General features: G+C 34.8%; 3 protein-coding genes across 4 annotated transcripts in view; 2 read left to right on the forward strand and 1 right to left on the reverse strand.

Annotated features, from left to right (window-relative positions):
- Positions 1 to 867, forward strand: part of LOC108755217 (protein tramtrack, beta isoform-like) — a 3,830-nt gene extending 2,963 nt beyond the window's left edge. Inside the window, exon 5 of the mRNA XM_018498106.1 lies at positions 1 to 867. Coding sequence (XP_018353608.1) covers positions 1 to 392 — 392 coding nt within the window. The 3' untranslated portion in view covers positions 393 to 867.
- Positions 868 to 3,048: 2,181 nt separating this feature from the next.
- Positions 3,049 to 5,775, forward strand: LOC108755216 (CUE domain-containing protein 2). 2 transcript variants are annotated; one of them, XM_018498104.1, is made up of 5 exons: positions 3,049 to 3,196; positions 3,815 to 3,904; positions 4,617 to 4,956; positions 5,029 to 5,202; positions 5,274 to 5,775. In XM_018498104.1, the coding sequence occupies exons 2-5, from the start codon at positions 3,816 to 3,818 to the stop codon at positions 5,532 to 5,534; spliced, it is 864 nt and encodes a 287-aa protein (XP_018353606.1). In that variant the 5' UTR covers positions 3,049 to 3,196; position 3,815; the 3' UTR covers positions 5,535 to 5,775. The 2 variants fall into 2 exon arrangements, with proteins under 2 accessions (XP_018353606.1, XP_018353607.1); XM_018498105.1 differs by having other exon boundaries at positions 3,049 to 3,151.
- Positions 5,776 to 11,879: 6,104 nt separating this feature from the next.
- On the reverse strand, positions 11,880 to 15,662 carry LOC108755231 (chromatin-remodeling complex ATPase chain Iswi). The gene has a single exon (XM_018498134.1). The coding sequence runs from the start codon at positions 15,430 to 15,432 to the stop codon at positions 12,409 to 12,411; it is 3,024 nt and encodes a 1,007-aa protein (XP_018353636.1). The 5' UTR covers positions 15,433 to 15,662; the 3' UTR covers positions 11,880 to 12,408.
- Between the last annotated feature and the right edge of the window lie 2,239 nt (positions 15,663 to 17,901).

Consider the following 17,901-nt stretch of genomic DNA (forward strand, 5'->3'; position numbering starts at 1 on the left):
CTGTAAAATTGGAGCCTTTAGATATACCTCTTAGCCCGACGGAGATATTCTCAGAGAATAACGAAGTCACAGCTTCCTCAGACTTTGAAAAACTTATGAGTTTACACGAGGAAGACGATCCAGGTGGCGAGGAAATTAACGACGGAGACGAGAGACTACATTTTTGTGAACTGCCAGCTCCGCCAGATTTAAACGATAATGAAGACCAAATGGAGTTTGTACCTACAGATTTTCTAGAGCAACAGCAAGACATTATCGAAGAACCAGAATTAAGTTGTAATAAAGATAATAGTAAAAAAGAGTCTCTTGATTATGCTTCCGCTGATGTTGGTGAAGACAATGAAATCGAGCATAATGAGAAACAGCCCTTGAGAGAAAAGAAAGTGACATAGTAAAATAAGATATAGAGATATCTTATAATCTATGTAATAATTGGATTATACTACAAATTTCAATGGAAACTAGTGTAAGAATATCTGCAATTTGTTTCTTCAAAACTCAAGCGAAAAAAAGGAATTATAACAACAAACTGAATCAGAGTCATTACATGAGAACCAAGAACCAAAACAAAACAGATTGTTATTTTTGGAATCTATTAAGAATACTTTAGAAAATTTACCTTTAATTTCGCTGTTGTAATCATGAGATCTCTAATCGAAGATTAAATCTTACTATGTAGAGTTTGGAGAATTTCAAAGAAGGTACAATACATTAGATATTTCCGCTAGTCGAACGCGTATTTTTTCTCGCAATGTATATATTTATTTAAATATCTATGTATTAACTTCGTATATATACAAATATGTACAAGATGTGTACAAGCATCTGCTATAGATTGCGCATTTATTTTTAAAAGAATAATATAGTGTCCGCTTATAACGAATTTAATTGTCTTGTTAGCGGATTTTATGTTGTGAAAATCTGAATTTTTAAACTCTAGACTTGTGTTGTATAACTTATCTTGTCTGATAAAAATGATAATGTATTATGTATCGATTCGTTGCGAATTGTAATTATTTATATATTGGATATATGCCGAATAAATTGTCATTGACGATACTCGCATTGTACGTGACTGAATTATAGATGTAAATTGTAATGAATGATGATACGTCTCACAAATAAACGGTTATTACAACATGCAGTTTTGAATATACTAAAATTTTTATTATACGTACGCAGGGTGTCTTGATAAAGAGATGCAGGATTTTACGCGAGAAAAATGCGAGTCTTTATACGAGTGTAAATTAAAATGTAAGCTTTTTCTGTTTGTTGATAGACTGTAAATGTGACATCTTTGATATTCAACTTAAAAAAATAAAACGCTAATTGAAAAGAAAATCTGGAAGATCAAATTCCCAAATTAAAATTCCTATAGACATACGCTTTTCTTTGAACATAAGTTTTTAGGATAAAATGTTAAGAATATTTCGGTTATCACAAATTTTAATAAAAGTACACTTAATTAATATGTTTTTCACGTAAAAATAAAGATTTTTCAAAAAAAAATGTCGCTCTGTCTTGAAAAGATATTAATCATTAAAATTGACAACTAGTAATTTTTTAGAATATTCCCTTCCGCTTTAATTTAGATGATTAGGTTTATTCAATGCGTTTTTGCATGAAATGAAAGAATCTGATAGAAAAAAGAGCTTCGCTCTTTCCCGCGAAGCGAGATATTAAAATTAAAAATTCACTACTATTAAATTTATTAAGTTATACTATTGAAATAAATTGTTAAGAACCGCTTTTACTTTTCGTAAGCCCGGATCTACAATAGGTATTTAAACCTTAAAGTCCTTAAGGTGTCTTTTTAAGTGACCTATTTTGACGCTTGACGCTTATTTTTAATTTTCAAAATAAATCACGTGATTAAAATTGATGAATACCAAGCAGTGACCTGTTTTGACGCTGAAAATGAGCGTCAAGCGTCAGCATGAAAAAGCAGCCTCACAGTAACGGTAACGTAGGTTTTCGACCAATCGCGTTGCTCGATTAGGTCGTTCGTAATCATAAGCGGGGAGCACAGACTCTTGCATAATGCATAACACATGAGATATTAGAAAATCAACCAATCAGAGTCTTTTATTTTAAGGAAAAGAAGGAAATAAAAGATTTTGATGCTCCCCGCTTAACAATCGAGCAACGCGATTGATCGAAAACCTTAGAGGCTTCGCACAATAAAAGGAACAGAGAATAAGAATTTCAATCTATCAGAAATCATATATTGTAGAATACATAGTTTTTGATAAGTTAACATTTTTATTCTCTGTTCTTTTTATTATGGGAAAACCTCTGTTACTGTTACGGAAAATGTGTGACTAGCTTAAGTCGAACCCACTTTGTAAAACTTCTAGAAATGATATACTAATTTCGCCGCGCGGCAAAAGTTGGATTAAGTTCAACTTTTGTCGCACAATGGAAATTATATATCTGTTACTTCCAAATAAGCGAGATGTTGATTGACTATCGCGTCAACTTCCGCCATACGACAAACGTTTTCGCGTTCTGTGTATGTATCGTAATGTTTCGTTGTTCGGAAGTAATAGATATATAATTTCCACCTCGAGATAAAAGTTGAACTCAATCCAACTTTTGCCGCACGGCAGAAGTAGTATTACATTATTTTTCGAAGTTTTGCAAGGTGAGGCCGATTTAAAAACATAGAATTATTGATTAATGCGGACAACTTCCGCCGCGCAGCAAGCTATGCCGTTCCTGTTCTGTGTACAGGAGTCATAAAAATTAGCCAATCACAGTCAGGGATTTTCAAAAACTTACAACTCTGATTGGAGAGAAAGCGTAATATGTACTTTAAGGTACCTTTAAATATGTACATACATATATATACAACATAAACACAATCTGCGTAAGTTGTGGAAGATTTTCTCAGCTACAAAAATGAATATTCTAACTCTACAAACTTACTGCATATGCGTAGACCAACGTTCTCTCTCTTTTCTCTCTCTCTCTCTCAATCTCCGCTTTCATAACAACATGGCAGAGCCAATCACGGAGTAGTCAGCGTTGTCTGATCTCTACCTTGAGGATCTCTACGCCACTCTACGCGTCCACCCCTCCCCTCGTCAAACTGTCAAATCGACTAGCGTTGTTTGTATACGAAATTTATCTTCGTTGTTCGGCGTTGCAGGTAAACTCGAGTGTCCCGGTTGAGGTAGCCTGGTTTCAGGATCAGGTTCGTATCGGCGCGTTTTCTGCCAAGTTGTTCGTCTTGCGAACGAGCGACGACCGGCGCGGTTTGTGCCATCAGTGATCCACCGTTCTGTCATCGCCAAGCAATCGCGATTATCGCTTTCCCTAATATCCTTTCCGTTCATCTATCCGTTTTATCTATTTACCTACCGACTCATTCACTCCATCTTATTATATATGCGATGCAAATAATTTCGCGTGATCAATCACAATCAATTGCTTTTGTCTCGCTTCTCGAGAGACCGTCGTCGGAGCATCTCGCGCGTAAGGGCGCTTGAGGGCTGACCGCTGACGAATTAGAGACCTGCTGCCCTCTCGTCTCCCTTAACCTATATTAAAGGATCAATGAACGTTGTCGCACGTACGCGCGAGGAACATTTTTCGTCGCATCGCCAGTCAGAGTCGGACCGCGATCAACCGCGACTCCGCGAGAGACCGCGATCGAGCCTTTGAGAACGGCCTCGCTCGCGGAGGTCGAGAAGCCGCGGGAGTGTGCCGTCGGGTTTGCTTTCGTTTCATACGGATTCGAACATCATTGATATTTCGTCGAATATTTTTAGCCTTACCGAAGAATACGTGTTAACGGATTTGACGATTGCAGGATGAGTCGGACGATGGATGAGAAGGAGGAACTGGTGAAGAAGGCCTTATTTAGTTTTGTTAGGAAGCAGGTACCCACCGCTCAATTGAGGTACAGACTCTTCTTTTTTCGTCTCTATAACTATTTTTATTAATCTGGTTTAATAATCGTAGGCTGTTTTCTTTTTAGCAGATAGTTGATACAAATATCATTCAAGACTGTTCCTCATGCATTTCATGCATGATATGCATAATGCATCATTTATTCTTGTTATTTACCAAGATTATTTACAAAGATTTATTTAACAAGAATAAATGATGTATCATACGTGAAACAGAACGCAGCTCTAGCCTTTAACATTCAATGAATCACTGTGTTCCGTGAAAGGAAAGCAGCCATAATTACATTTGTAATAATTTCTTAAAATATATTTTTGTTTATAAGAAGTGGTTTCAATTTATCTTATCATAAACTACATCTACATTGAATAATTCTTTGTTATAAATTGGTGGCATTAGTTGACTCATTTCAAGTTGGTAATACAAATGTAACAACGTTTCAAACATTTACATATCCTCTTAAAATCGGTTCTATATGTCTGTATCGTTTTGCTAATTGATGTAAACTACTAATAACAACTACTGATGTTATAATCAGTGTGAATTATCATTTGTATGACATTCTATGTAATAATAATTATTGTTTTTATTAAACCAGATTACCACTGTGTTTTGTAAATGTCTACATGATTTTTATTCTTCTTTAATAAATTTTTAACTATGATGGAGACATCAATAGATCAATAGAAATCCTCTTGTTTTAGTTTAATAGACGACATTGTGCTCAGTTATGTAGTGAGTATGGTAGAAGAAAGTGCATTGGAAGAGAATTTAGATGTGGACGGACTATGCGAAATGGTATCTGCCTGCCTTCCTGAGTTTTCTACTATCGAGAAAGAGGCTGTGTCGAAATGGTTGCTCGATGTAGAGAGTAAGTTGAAGCAGGAGAGTAAGGAGAATGAGAATTGCCAGTCCAACAGTGATCCGCTGAATCACATCAGTCTGGCTGCTCTATTACCGGCCGGCACACAAAGAATGCGAGTCCATCATCTCTCGGAAACGAGTGACGCTGGAAGCGATTCCAGTGGAGAATACTTTTCAGAAGTAAGAGAAATACCGGACGTAGATATGTACGTACGAGATGTGTTTTCGAGCCTCTATTGTAACCTTTTTCAGGAATCTTCTTGGCATCAGGTGGCTCTACTGCAAGAAATGTTTCCAGCGGCGAGTCCTGCTGAAGCGAGGCATTGTTTAGCAGTGGCTGGAGGCGATATAGCGAAAGCCGCGCAACTCGCATTACATCGTCAGGAAGCGGGTCAAAGCATCGTGAGCAATCTCACATTTCTAACGGTAAGATTTCATAGCGACGTTGCTTGATTGTTTAAGAGCGGTATGATTTAAATGGCGTTCATTTGTTTCAGCCCAACGGTCGTAACAAGGCAAGAGTGAATGATGAGGAGTTGAAGTCTCGTATCATCGCACGATACAGTTATGTTGATAGGGACGACGATTGTCGCGAACACCGTCCAGTCGCGCCGAAAACAGAGCCTAAGAAGTTGGTACGGTATCTTGACAATAAGATCGTAAGTGTAAAGGGTGAACGTTATACGGAAGTACGAAGGGGTGGCGAGGATGAGGATGGTAACGAAGGTGGTAGGAAGAGAGGCCATTGCCGCCCGTAACCAGTCCCCTTGCCTCCACCCCCTGATCCACCCCCTTGGAGGCATCTAAGAGATTTTCGATTAAATCTTTAACTTAGATCATTTCCATCTTATCCGTATATAAAAGTATAGACAAAATATTGAATTTAAAAGCGTTTGCATTTCTGTTGACGTTTCATTTTCATATGCATCCTGCACAACTCTCAGAATCTCTTTCGTGTAACATTAATTTATCACCATTACATAGCAGTAGTCAATTTTTTACTCGTTTGAATTTATTCACAAAGATAATCTTTAAATGGATATCTTTAATATTTTATTTCATAATGCAGATTATATCTTTATCGAGCGTGCAATGGCCGTTTTAAGTAAATATTCGTATTTATAGTTTAAATATATGAAGTTACACAAATACGTTAGTGAGATCCCTATTAGAAAGATATACTTACTAAAGACTTATGAGGAAGAACTTATTTTGTGTATAATAAATTGATTACAATTAATTATTTAACGTTAAGACGTTTCACGGCTTCCACAGTCAAATATTCTTTTAAGCCTTGTCAACTCCACAATGCTGGAAATCAGCACGAGAAAGAATTAACAAATCACATTTGTTCGGTCACATAATGCGATTGATCAATTCTTTCTCCATCCGAGATCTTGAACCGATTTCTAGCATCTTGGATATAAGATTTTACAAAGAACTTGTCCGATTCGTTATCAATTTTACATAGTTAAGATACGATTATAAAAGAGATACATATATTTGATTTAGATGATTATTTGTGAATTGTTATGTAAAAAAATACATAAATATGTTTTATTATTTAAATAAGCTGGCTATTGTAAACTCGGCATTTGACTTAATATTCATTCCTCTTATTTTATTCTGATAATAGTTCTGTTATATTTTTCAAGTTTATTTATTTTATATAGATATAAGAGTACTTTTTTCATATAGAATGATTCTTCAGAAACAGAACATCTGAACATCTTGATCAAAGATTTATTTTTTCTTATAACTGTCAACAAGTTGTACATAGTGATTTTGTGTAACTTGTATTTACTTGTGTAACATGTATTAAATGTTAAAAGTAGTCCTGTCCAATCATGTTTTACTTATTTTTCGAATTTTTTCAAATCTATATATTATATATTTTAATATGTATTTAATTGCTCTGTTTCTGATGGAACGCTGTATATAAATAGCGCTAAATAGAATTATTTAATTGCATTATTACTTTGTAAATGTACAAAGAACTTTTAATATTTCATTGTATACTTTTAATGTTGCGATTACTTTATTTATGTTATATAAATCATGTGAAAAACGTTGTTTTTTTTCTTACATCTACATTAAAAGTAGAGTGATGAGCGCGAACGAGAGGTGATTTATGAAAATATACCTGAAATGTATTTAATCAAATAGCAACATTGTCATGTAGTAAACTGAATCCTTTTTCAACTGCACTATAGAAAAATGTACTATATATATTAGACGATAAAGCAAGAATTTTTATCCGCACGTTTATTCAAGTGTCCAGAAATAATTGTTCGACAATTTAGTAAGAGTCAATATTATCCTAGTGACGTAAGGACCGATTGCCGCAAACGCGCGAAAATGTACGTGTAATTATCGTTTATCGAATAATCAAAATCGGGGAAGAATATAAATTGTAAAAATTATTTGATAGGTGCATCTATAGCACCACGTATCTGTCAAATGAAAGCATTGATATATTGCAATTACGAAATATTGTAGATTTTAAATAATATATTGTAGTATACGTACTTAGATGAACACGAAAATATTCGCTAGAAAATATTCACTCTCTAGGGATAAAAAGTCTGCTTGAAAGCCGCCATACAATTTGCCAGTATTATTATCCTATTATTGTCGCTGTCGCAGACTTTGAAATGTAGCCCAAATATAATCATTGAAGCGTTAGGAAATCATGTATAGAATGATATAAAAACTCTAGACTTATTTCAGAATTCGTTATCTTGATGATGTTCGCATAGATATACGGGAATTGTAATTGCTTCCGAACGTTGTAACTGCGAAACACAGTTTAAATTTAAATCAAATATTTATTTGTTTTATATTGGATTTTTTTAGCTTTAATATAACAAACATCTTTTTGCTTTAGGATTCAAGGAAGCGATTTATATTATATTTGCTTAACATTGTAGGGAAACATAACTTGTAAAAGTAATTTGTAAAATTATTTGCTTCATGAATTATCAGTTCGACAATTTCTAATTCTTCTTTTATCTTTAATTCTGCGTAATTGATTTTTTTCAATGATAGTTGAACTTCGTAAATATATGAATGTAATACAATACATGTCTTAAAATGAGCGGATTCTTGCCATAGATAATTATAAATATATATGAATATGCTATTATTGAATTGTATTCATCGTGGATACATATTTGCTGAAAACTAAACGTATTTCATCGCTGATTAAATCTGAATTATACCGATACTATCAATAGATTTTGAGAATGATTGCTAAAAGGAAAAAAATTGCTAAAGGAATACAGTGAAAAAAAAAATAGATATGATAAAATGAATTACTTTAGTTTTAAGTAAATTTTCCACGAGTCCTTCTACGTTGCATATAAGCACTGACTATTAATTTTTAACTCGTTATAGATGTGAATTTTTTAAGTTGTGTGAAAGATGTAATGATTGTAATTATAATATATTATACTTGCCTTTTAACATACTCTAATTACGTCACATGTCTAGATCGCAATTAAAAATGTTGATACAACATAAATTCTTTCTCTTTGACAATTGATTGCCAGCGATTATATATAAAGATTATATGTAATTTTTGAGAATATTTATATTTTTACGACTTTCTGGATCGAAAAAAAGAGCGTTTGCGACGATTGTATAAAAATATGCAATTAGGACGTTATATTCTGCAGTATAGAATTTTGAGACTTTCAGTACGGTTCAAAAAAAGTCAATGTCAGAACGTTTTCTTTTTAAGTTGTACAGTCACACGATATACATCGTATCTTTCGATCTTTTACGTTGTGTGCAAAGAAATTTTACATTCAGTTAATTTTCATATATTGGATTCATTATTTCGCGTAATTTGTTAGTTAACAAAAACAATATAAATATTTGTCTAATATCAGTACCTTCATTTAAAAAATCTAAGTGACCATGTGGCGTTCATATTTTTTTCATTTATCAATAAATTCGAGCATCATAAATGTTCCTATTTTTCAATGCACATTCTTCACAGTACTTTTTAATATTTGCGATTAAACATTAGAGCATTACGCTTATAATTGCTAAGTTTTCATATATAAAAAGTATAATATAATTTCGACAAGTATTGGCCAATATTTGACGTATAAAACTTGAACATAAAAAATAAATCAATAAAGGGCAAAGTAAAAGTCAAACACATTTCTTTAAAAAAGTCACACAGTTAAAAGAATAAATTACAAATAGAGAAAAGTAAAATTGAAAAAATAAATAATAAAATAAAATAAAAACTCAGTTTAAATACAAATAAATTACAGGTTTTGGCTACCGGATTGAGCCCTCTTCAGACATTAACTTATCACAAAAATTGCTGTACAAAATTAGTTATCAAAAATGCCCGCATACTCCTTATAATAACAGCTCGAGTGAATCTTGATGTAGAACTCGACATTATTCACATACGATTGAACAGTCAAATGTGTTTCATCTCTCTTGGAAAAGTTCTAGTTGATAAAAAAGATAAAAAGGCTTCTTAAGAAAAAATAAACACAACTAAACTAACATACCGGAATTATAATAAATAATTAAACCTCACCAAAAATTTATTAAACCTACCTTTTCAGAGAGTTTTTTAAATTTCAACTCAAATCATCCTATTGCACAAAAGAAAGGTATAATTTTTTCGCTTTTTTACTTTCTAACTTTATGTTTTATACAAAAAATTTGATATTTATTATTAACGTTTTACTAGATAATGACCCCCCATTAACCTTTATTTTTAACACAGTTAATCAACGTATAAAAAATTTACTTAAAAATAGACACATAGCACATAAAGATTTGGTTGATAATGTCTGTGCGAATGAATCTGCATCTTGGCTTATACGGTGCCATTTATTCCTCTTCACACAGAAAAATTTAAATGATTCAATAGAAACGACATCAAGATATCTTTTCATAGTCCTAATAAATTGTGTAAATATATTAAAGTACAAAAGGATATTTGTCCCCATACATCTAAGAGCAATGTAGTTTATAAGATATCGTGTAATAAATTGTGATGCGTTGTACGTTGGACAGACAGGCAGACAATTGAAAACCAGAATTATAGAACATCGTAATCATATTAGACATAACACTTCTGTCCGTTTTGTCATAACGGAGCACAGACTACAGTATAATTATGATTTGTAATGGGATAATGTTAAAATTTTAGATGAACAGCCTTACTATAGGCGCTTAATTTCTGAGATGCTCAATATTAAGAAGCAGAAAAATAGTTTAAATGTACAAATTGACACTGAAGGTCTTCATGAGGCATCTTCATATACCCATTGTAAATAAGGTTTGACTTTTTGATACTGACAGTCTGTTTCTTCTCTCAGTCCGTGATGATCCGTATCAGCGAGCGTACATAATAATCGATACACAATATCCGTCTTACACATCTGCGTTCCACTTAACTTTATATCTTCTGATTTTTCATACTTATATAGACACACTTATTCGAATAATTTACATATGATTTTTAGTGCGTTTTAATTATTAGAATTCCGGTATGTTAATTTAATTGCGTTTATTTTTTCGTAAGAAATCTTTTTATCTTTTTTATCAATTAGAACTTTTCCTAGAGATATGAAACACATTTGACTGTTCAATCGTATGTGAATATCGAGTTCTACATCAAAACTCATCATCCCAACAGTGAATATGCGAACATTTCCGATAATTAATTTTGTACTGCGATTTTTTTCGATAAGTTAATGCCTGAAGAGGACTCAATCCGGTAAGGGAGAGGACTCAGGCCGAAACCTGTAATTTATTTGTATTTAAACTGAGTTTTTATTTTATTTTATTATATATTTTTTCAATTTTATTTTTCTTTATTTGTAATTTATTCTTTTAATTGTATGACCTTTTTAAAGAAATGTGTTTGACTCTTACTTTGCCCTTTATTTATTATTTATTTTGTATAGGAGGAGACCTTCAATCTGTTAAATGTTTTGAACATAAAAACATTATATTTTCTTTCAAGAAATTATGGAAAGTAATCAAATTGCGACGATCAATAAATCTCATAAGTATCGAAGTATAATATATATATATATATACATATATGTATATATATGTACACATATACACATCTATATGTACACACACACACACACACACACACACACACACACACACACACACACACACACACACACACACACGACAGAAATAAAATATCCTTCATCCGTAAGTAAGATTTATTTATTATCAATGTTCTAAATGTATTTTTTTTGCAAATTCTTATTTGATGTGTACTGTATATGTAAACTTAAATATAAAACTATCTAAGTGTTTTTATTAGAAACGCTATGGGATCCGACGTGTATTGAAAAGCTGCAATTTCCGAATGATGGAACATCAATTTTTCTCATTGAAATTAATCCACGATTGCATTTGAAATTAAAAATACGATGAAGAATATTATGGAGTAATGTTTGGCTAAAATCGATCAACTCATATATCACTATACGTTATACCACCATTTTTAAAGATCGTATCATAAAAAAAGAATTTTACAACAATGATTCATTTTAATCTTAACAAATATTTTAAAAATATGTAATTTTACCAAAAAACATTTAAAATGAAAGTCGTATGATATAGAGGGAGACGTCCCTCTCTATACTGTACAATTCGATAAGTATTGACCAGTATATGACGTATAAAACTTAAATATATAAATATTGTATTTCCTTTCGGGCAACTGTGGAAAGTAATCAAATTGCAACGATTAATAAATCTCATAAGTATCGAAGTATAATATTATATATATATATATATATATATATATATATAAAATGTAGATATACATATATGTACATACATTTTCCTCTGAAATGTTTTTTAGTCAAATTGCATATTTTTGAAATATTTGCCTGTTAAAAAATTAAAATTGAATCATCCTGTGTGTAATATATTAATGAGGTAAGCTAGTACAGGATTTTAATTAATACAAATTGTATGAATATCTTAATTCAACCGACATATAAATACAGAATGATGATAAATTTTAAAGATTATTGGAGTAACAAAGAAAAAGAATTTTCAATAATAATTTACAATTTTGATAGATTCAGAGAAATAAATAGTATATTTTTCTTACGCTTCTCTCTCTCTCTCTCTCTCTCTCTCTCTCTGTCGCTCTATCTTTGATCTCTTAGTCAGACATCCGTGAGCACATGAAAACCACTTGCAATGTCAAATTCTGCCTAAGTCCATCGGGAAGTATTGCGGCGTAATTATCGACAATTCCATCGCATCAACAAAATTTATCTAGTTTTGTAACGTGATTTTCAGAGACCAATTATTGATAAAATGATAAAAAGTATTTTGTGTCGCTACAATTTGATGAGGCCTGATGAACTTGGCAGTCATTACCTAAGAATACATTTCGTTTACAATGGAATATAAAATAGTAAGTCTGGAGTCACACATGGAGTATGTCTGTGGTGAAAATGAATAAAAAAATGGATGTAATTTTTAAATATAGAAAAAAGCGCCCTATGTGAATACCCGTGGTCCGTATTTCAGTCATATTTAACGCACAAAAATCGTGGTAAGTGTTCTAAAGAGTCCAGAGTGAGGCTCGCCGCATATATACTCAGTCGTTTATTTCTTCTTTTTCCTAGGCTTGTCCTGGGGCGCCGGCAGATTCTCCTTTCGCTTCGACGTTGGTTTTGTTCCTATATTGCTGCCCTTCTTCCTCCTCTCTTGCCTCTCGCGTTCCTCGAGTTCCTGATTCTCGCGTTCTATCAAGGTTATCAGAGTATTGCAGCGACGTTGCAACTCCAACGCGGTACGCGATTTGACGAACCAGTCAAAGCGGAACTGCGGGGCAGATCTTACCGTGGCACGAAGCTCCTCGTACACATTCTCCTTGTCAAATCCGAGTTTGTGTAGCATGCAAACGAGAAATCGATCCTCCTCCTCGGTATAATTTTTGCCCTTGTTGGTGCCATAGGCTATCCTGAGCTGGTGGAAAGGCGCGCGGTATCTAGCCATTTTCGCGTCCAGTGCTTTCTTGATGCCAGCTCGTCTCTGTATCTTGGCCTCACCGCGCTCGATCTGCGCCATCACGCGATCTATATCCTGCAGCTCATGACAACGTTCCCAGAAAACGGCCGAATACTCCATAACTTCCTCCGGCGTTTTTCCTTCAACCTCCTTCGCAATATTCTCAATATCATCGCGACCATACTTTTCATTCGCCTTGATAAATTGATTGAAGTCCCGCTTGGTCCAGTTGGTGAAACCCTGAAGCAGTAACTTCTCCTTCTCGGTAATTTCTTCGTCGGTGAGTGGTTGAGCGTCGTCAATTTTGCGCTGTTCCTCCTTCTGAATTCGGGCGGCGTCCGATCCAAGTTCAGGATTCTTCGGAACCTTGTAGCCAACTGTTTGTCTGAAATAATAAATCTCTTGATCCAATAGTTCGAAAAGTCGTGGCGGGAAGAATTGAAAGTCTTGCACTATCGGTTGTTTCGGCGGTCTTGGTGCTTTCGGCGCCTTCGGCTCCGACACTCTCAACGCTTCTCTGAAATAAGCGTCGACGGCATAATTGGCTTTACGTTCACGTTTGGGCGGTTCAATCCAGTTGCCTATTCCAAGAATCTTCTGTTTTTCGCGATAATCTTCTCCCTCGAATTGATATACAGAGTCTGTCGGTGCATCAACGGTAAAATTGCGTAATGAAGACTCTCCGAGGCTCTCAAGTTTCTGCTTCATCTCCTCCGTTTTAGCCTCGCCTTTCTGCAATATCGTGTCAATATCCTCGTCGGTAATGGCGCTATCCTTGGACGCAAATACCTCGTTCGCACCATGTCTGATCATATTTAACATCTCATCCTTGTTCAATGCCGTTTGTTTGGCATCAACTAATCGTCCCTGCTGTATAACGAGCTTATCCAAACGCAACTTCACTTCGGCCCGCTCGACGATCTTCTCCTCTACCGTGTTCTCCGTGATAAACCTAAAAACTCGGACTTGCTTCTGCTGACCTATACGATGTGCACGATCCATCGCCTGCAAGTCCATCTGTGGATTCCAATCGGAATCGTAAATGATGACCACGTCGGCGGTAGCCAAGTTAATACCCAGTCCACCAGCACGAGTCGACAGCATGAAAATAAACTTTTCGCTATCGGGCGCGTTATACTCATTTATCTGCCGCTGTCGATCTTCGTGAGCCGTGTTGCCATCAAGTCGACAGTATTGGAAGCACCTCCAATGGCAATAGTCTTCTAGAATATCCAGCATCCTTGTCATCTGACTGAAAATCAAAACTCGAGATTCTTGCTGTTGCAATTTCGGCAATAATTTATCGAGTATCACCATTTTACCACAGTTGTAGACGAGATGCTCGTCAGTAGTGTATGGCGGTCCAGGTTCAGCACCGTCAAACAAGTATGGATGATTACAGCACTTCCGTAACTGCATGAGAATGTTTTGCAGTCTCATCTTCTCGATCTTTCCTGCACCGTTTACTATATCTATGTCCTTCATCAATACTTTGGTATACCATTCTCTTTGCATTTTACTCAAGCCGATGTATACCTTAATCTCTTTCTTCGGCTTAAGTCCCTTTTCTACCTCGGACTTCAATCTTCTCAGAAGGAATGGTCTCAGAACTGCATGTAACCTCTCGACTAAAGAATTGTCACCTAAAAAGCTATTTGTGTTAAACCATGAATCAAAGTCATCAGAGCTATTGAATACATCTGGTAGAAGGAAATTCAGCAGAGACCACAGCTCGTGGAGATTATTTTGAAGTGGTGTGCCTGTCAAAAGAAGTCGATTGGTGGTCTTAAATTCTCTGAGGATCTCTGATAATTTAGACTTCTCATTTTTTATCCTGTGAGCCTCATCTATCACCATGTAGCGCCAGTTGAACTTTTTAAATACAGATTTCTCCTTAATCACCATCTCATAAGACGTTACACACACATCCCATTCTCCAGGCATCATCACGTCTCTTATAAAAGTATTCCTAGTCTCTGCATCTCCAATCAAGCAAACGGCTCTGAGAGTAGGGCACCACTTCTTAAATTCATTCATCCAATTGGCCAACGTTGATTTCGGTACAATAACAATATGAGGTCCAGGGATGTTACGAAAGTGCTTCATGTATCCCAGCAGGGAGATAGTCTGTAGTGTCTTACCAAGACCCATCTCGTCAGCCAAAATACCATTTATACCATGCTCGTAGAGCGATATCATCCAATTTAAGCCGCGTATCTGATAGTCACGCAACTCACCGGATTTTATGTAATGAGGGGATGATTCAAAGCGCGTGGTAGGCGCCACGTTAGCATTACTCTCTGCCAGCAACTCCTCGTCCTCCTCTTGCTCGGTTTTACGATGTCTGTGATCGCCTGAGTCTAATTTAGGGATCTCCGGCTGTTTCCTGGGCCTACCAGCTTTAACTTTCAAAGGGCTACCAGCCTTATCCTTTTGATTGTTCGTCATAAAGTGTGAGAAAATCTCAGTCTGTTTTAGCAAGTAATCGAATCGCTTGCTACGATCTGTCTCGAGCTTCGTCTCAAAATCACCGCCCCTGGACGATGTGGTTTCTGCCGAGGACCCGTTCGAGTTGTCCCCGGTGTCACCGGTATCCGCGTTCTCATCCGGCTTGGACATCTTACTTATCACAGTTACTACACGCACAGTTTACGGTCCTCCTCTTGAATCTTTGCGGATCGCGTAGTACTTACGTTAAATGTTCACGTTGAGCACGGATTGTACGATTCGCTTGTATATATGATTGCTGATGATCACTTTGCTGGCCAGTCACGGTTATTATCGACACATCAAAAGCAATTCAACGCATCGCATCAAACACCGATGTGTACGGCATCACCATTAACCGCCATGTTACACCGGATTCTTTTACACATGCGCAATAGTGCAACACATGAGCGTACAGGTGCGTTCCGTTCAATTCCCTTGATTCCCTTGCACGCATAAAGATGCATTTTCATGAGTGTAAGTTGATGCGCGCCAAAGACGCGCGATTTTGTGACGTTATGTTAGTTTCAGCATCGACGTTCAGAAATTCAGATTTTTCCAACGTCAATATTCACAAGGACGCAAACCCCCGTAAGGATGTTGATATTTAATAGGCTGCGGTCGATTCGAATGCTCACGCGCTTTAAGCGCTTGTAATCATTATTCTGTCTTTGGGTGCGGTCACCGACGAGATATTATTCAAGATCGTCGACCCTGAAAAATTTTCGACGGTATAAAAAGAGCCCCAAGGGCCCGGAGGTAATTGCAGAACGCTGACATTATCGACAATTAATATAAATTTGCTATTATTAACATAAATATTTGACTCATACATTATTAAATTTATGATTTTTTTATTACGTAAATAATCCATAAATAAATATGCACGTACTTGTAAAGCTATAATATCTTATATATTGCAAAAAAATTACAATTTTTTCTCTGCAGTTATCATCTTTGTTGATAATAAAACTTTGACGATAACACTGAAATCACAATTTTAAAGATAAACCGAGTATTATTGAGTTCTAAATGCATAAATACGTCTACTAAATTAATAAATCATAAAATTAGTACAATATTATCAGTTTTTAACTCTTAATTACTTCAATATTCACAAGGACGCGAACTCCCGTAATGATATCGGTCTTTAATAGTATCTCGTCGGTGGTATGGTCCACCTTTTTCGTTTATTAGACGTAAAATAAGAACAGAAGTAAGTACTGAAAAAGCGCTGAAAGCGTGTAAATCGACCGCAGCCATAATATCTTATCGGTGGCTGAACTTTTGTTCACAACCAATTCTTCCTCTTCTTTCTTTCTGGAGAGAAAAGAGAAAAGAAGAGGAAGAAAGATGAACTAGTGCAAAAGTTCAGCTAAAAAGAATAAACCTTGTATATACAGCGCATTAATTCGCTGGGCCATAAATAGCGGTCCAACTTATAACGAAAATAAGAAAATGCAATACTAAAGTTGATGAAAAATTTTGAAAAAATTCTTCGAGTTTTATAAGAAGAAAATAAATAATTTTTGTCTCTTGCTTTTCTGTAAAGTTGATAGTATTTGAGTAAAAATTAAACGTCGATGAGTCGGGCCATTACTATGACCTGCTATGGGCGGTATTTATAATCGGTCCTTATTTCAAGACTGTCTTAAGTAACGTCTTAAGACGCTAATGCGGCTCTCTGATTAATTCATGGCATCTCAAAACTAAACTTAAGATGATCTTAAATATAAGATCTGACTATGAATACCGGCCTATAACCCAGCGAATTAATGCACTGCAGTGTATCAGTTCAGAAAGTGCAATAATAAAAAACAGACCTATTCAGAACTTTAGAGTGAAAAAAGAACAGACCTCTTATATGACAGTATATGATTGAATATGGCGCTGCATTTTGTTGCATTTAAACGTGGCGATGAAGTAGACAGTTAGTATACAAGTTTGTGTACATACATATGTAAATAATGTAAAAAGTATGGGATAAAACTAGCGATTATAGAGAAAAGGTAAAAGTTCTTTTACCATCTTGTTTAGAGTATTTTATTAAAAGAGTAAATAATGTTGTAGTAATAAGTTTCAAATGATGCGTGTGTGGACGTTATAATAGTATCTCGTCGGTGTCGAGTAACATCTCTTAATGAGTTGTATTTAATTAAAACGAACACATATAATTCAGAATCAGAAATGATCATTATTTCAAAACAGCACTTATATTGTAAAGTTAAAGATGTTTCATGGACATTGTCGAAAATAATTATCTTTTCTCATCGTTAAATTAACATATTCTATAATTATTCTTTTTCTTATTAGGTGTAGTAAAAAGTCATCGCGTATTTTTAAAAGACATCTATCAGTAAAAATCGCAATTACTTTCTTACCAAAAATATAAATATATCTTGATAGAGTAAAGTTTCAGCTTTAAAAATCTCTTTTTTAAATTATACGATACGACAATTTTTAATGGAGTTATGAGCAATTAAAGTCAAAATAATTCTTTTATTTAATCCGCGATAACTCAGTAATCAAAAGTCGTAGGAATATTAAAAAAAAACGATTTTGTAGGGAAAGTATCAAGCTTTCACGATATGTAATCGAAAA

Source organism: Trachymyrmex septentrionalis, unplaced genomic scaffold (genome assembly GCF_001594115.1).
Source record: "Trachymyrmex septentrionalis isolate Tsep2-gDNA-1 unplaced genomic scaffold, Tsep1.0 scaffold86, whole genome shotgun sequence".
NCBI lineage: Eukaryota > Metazoa > Arthropoda > Insecta > Hymenoptera > Formicidae > Trachymyrmex > Trachymyrmex septentrionalis.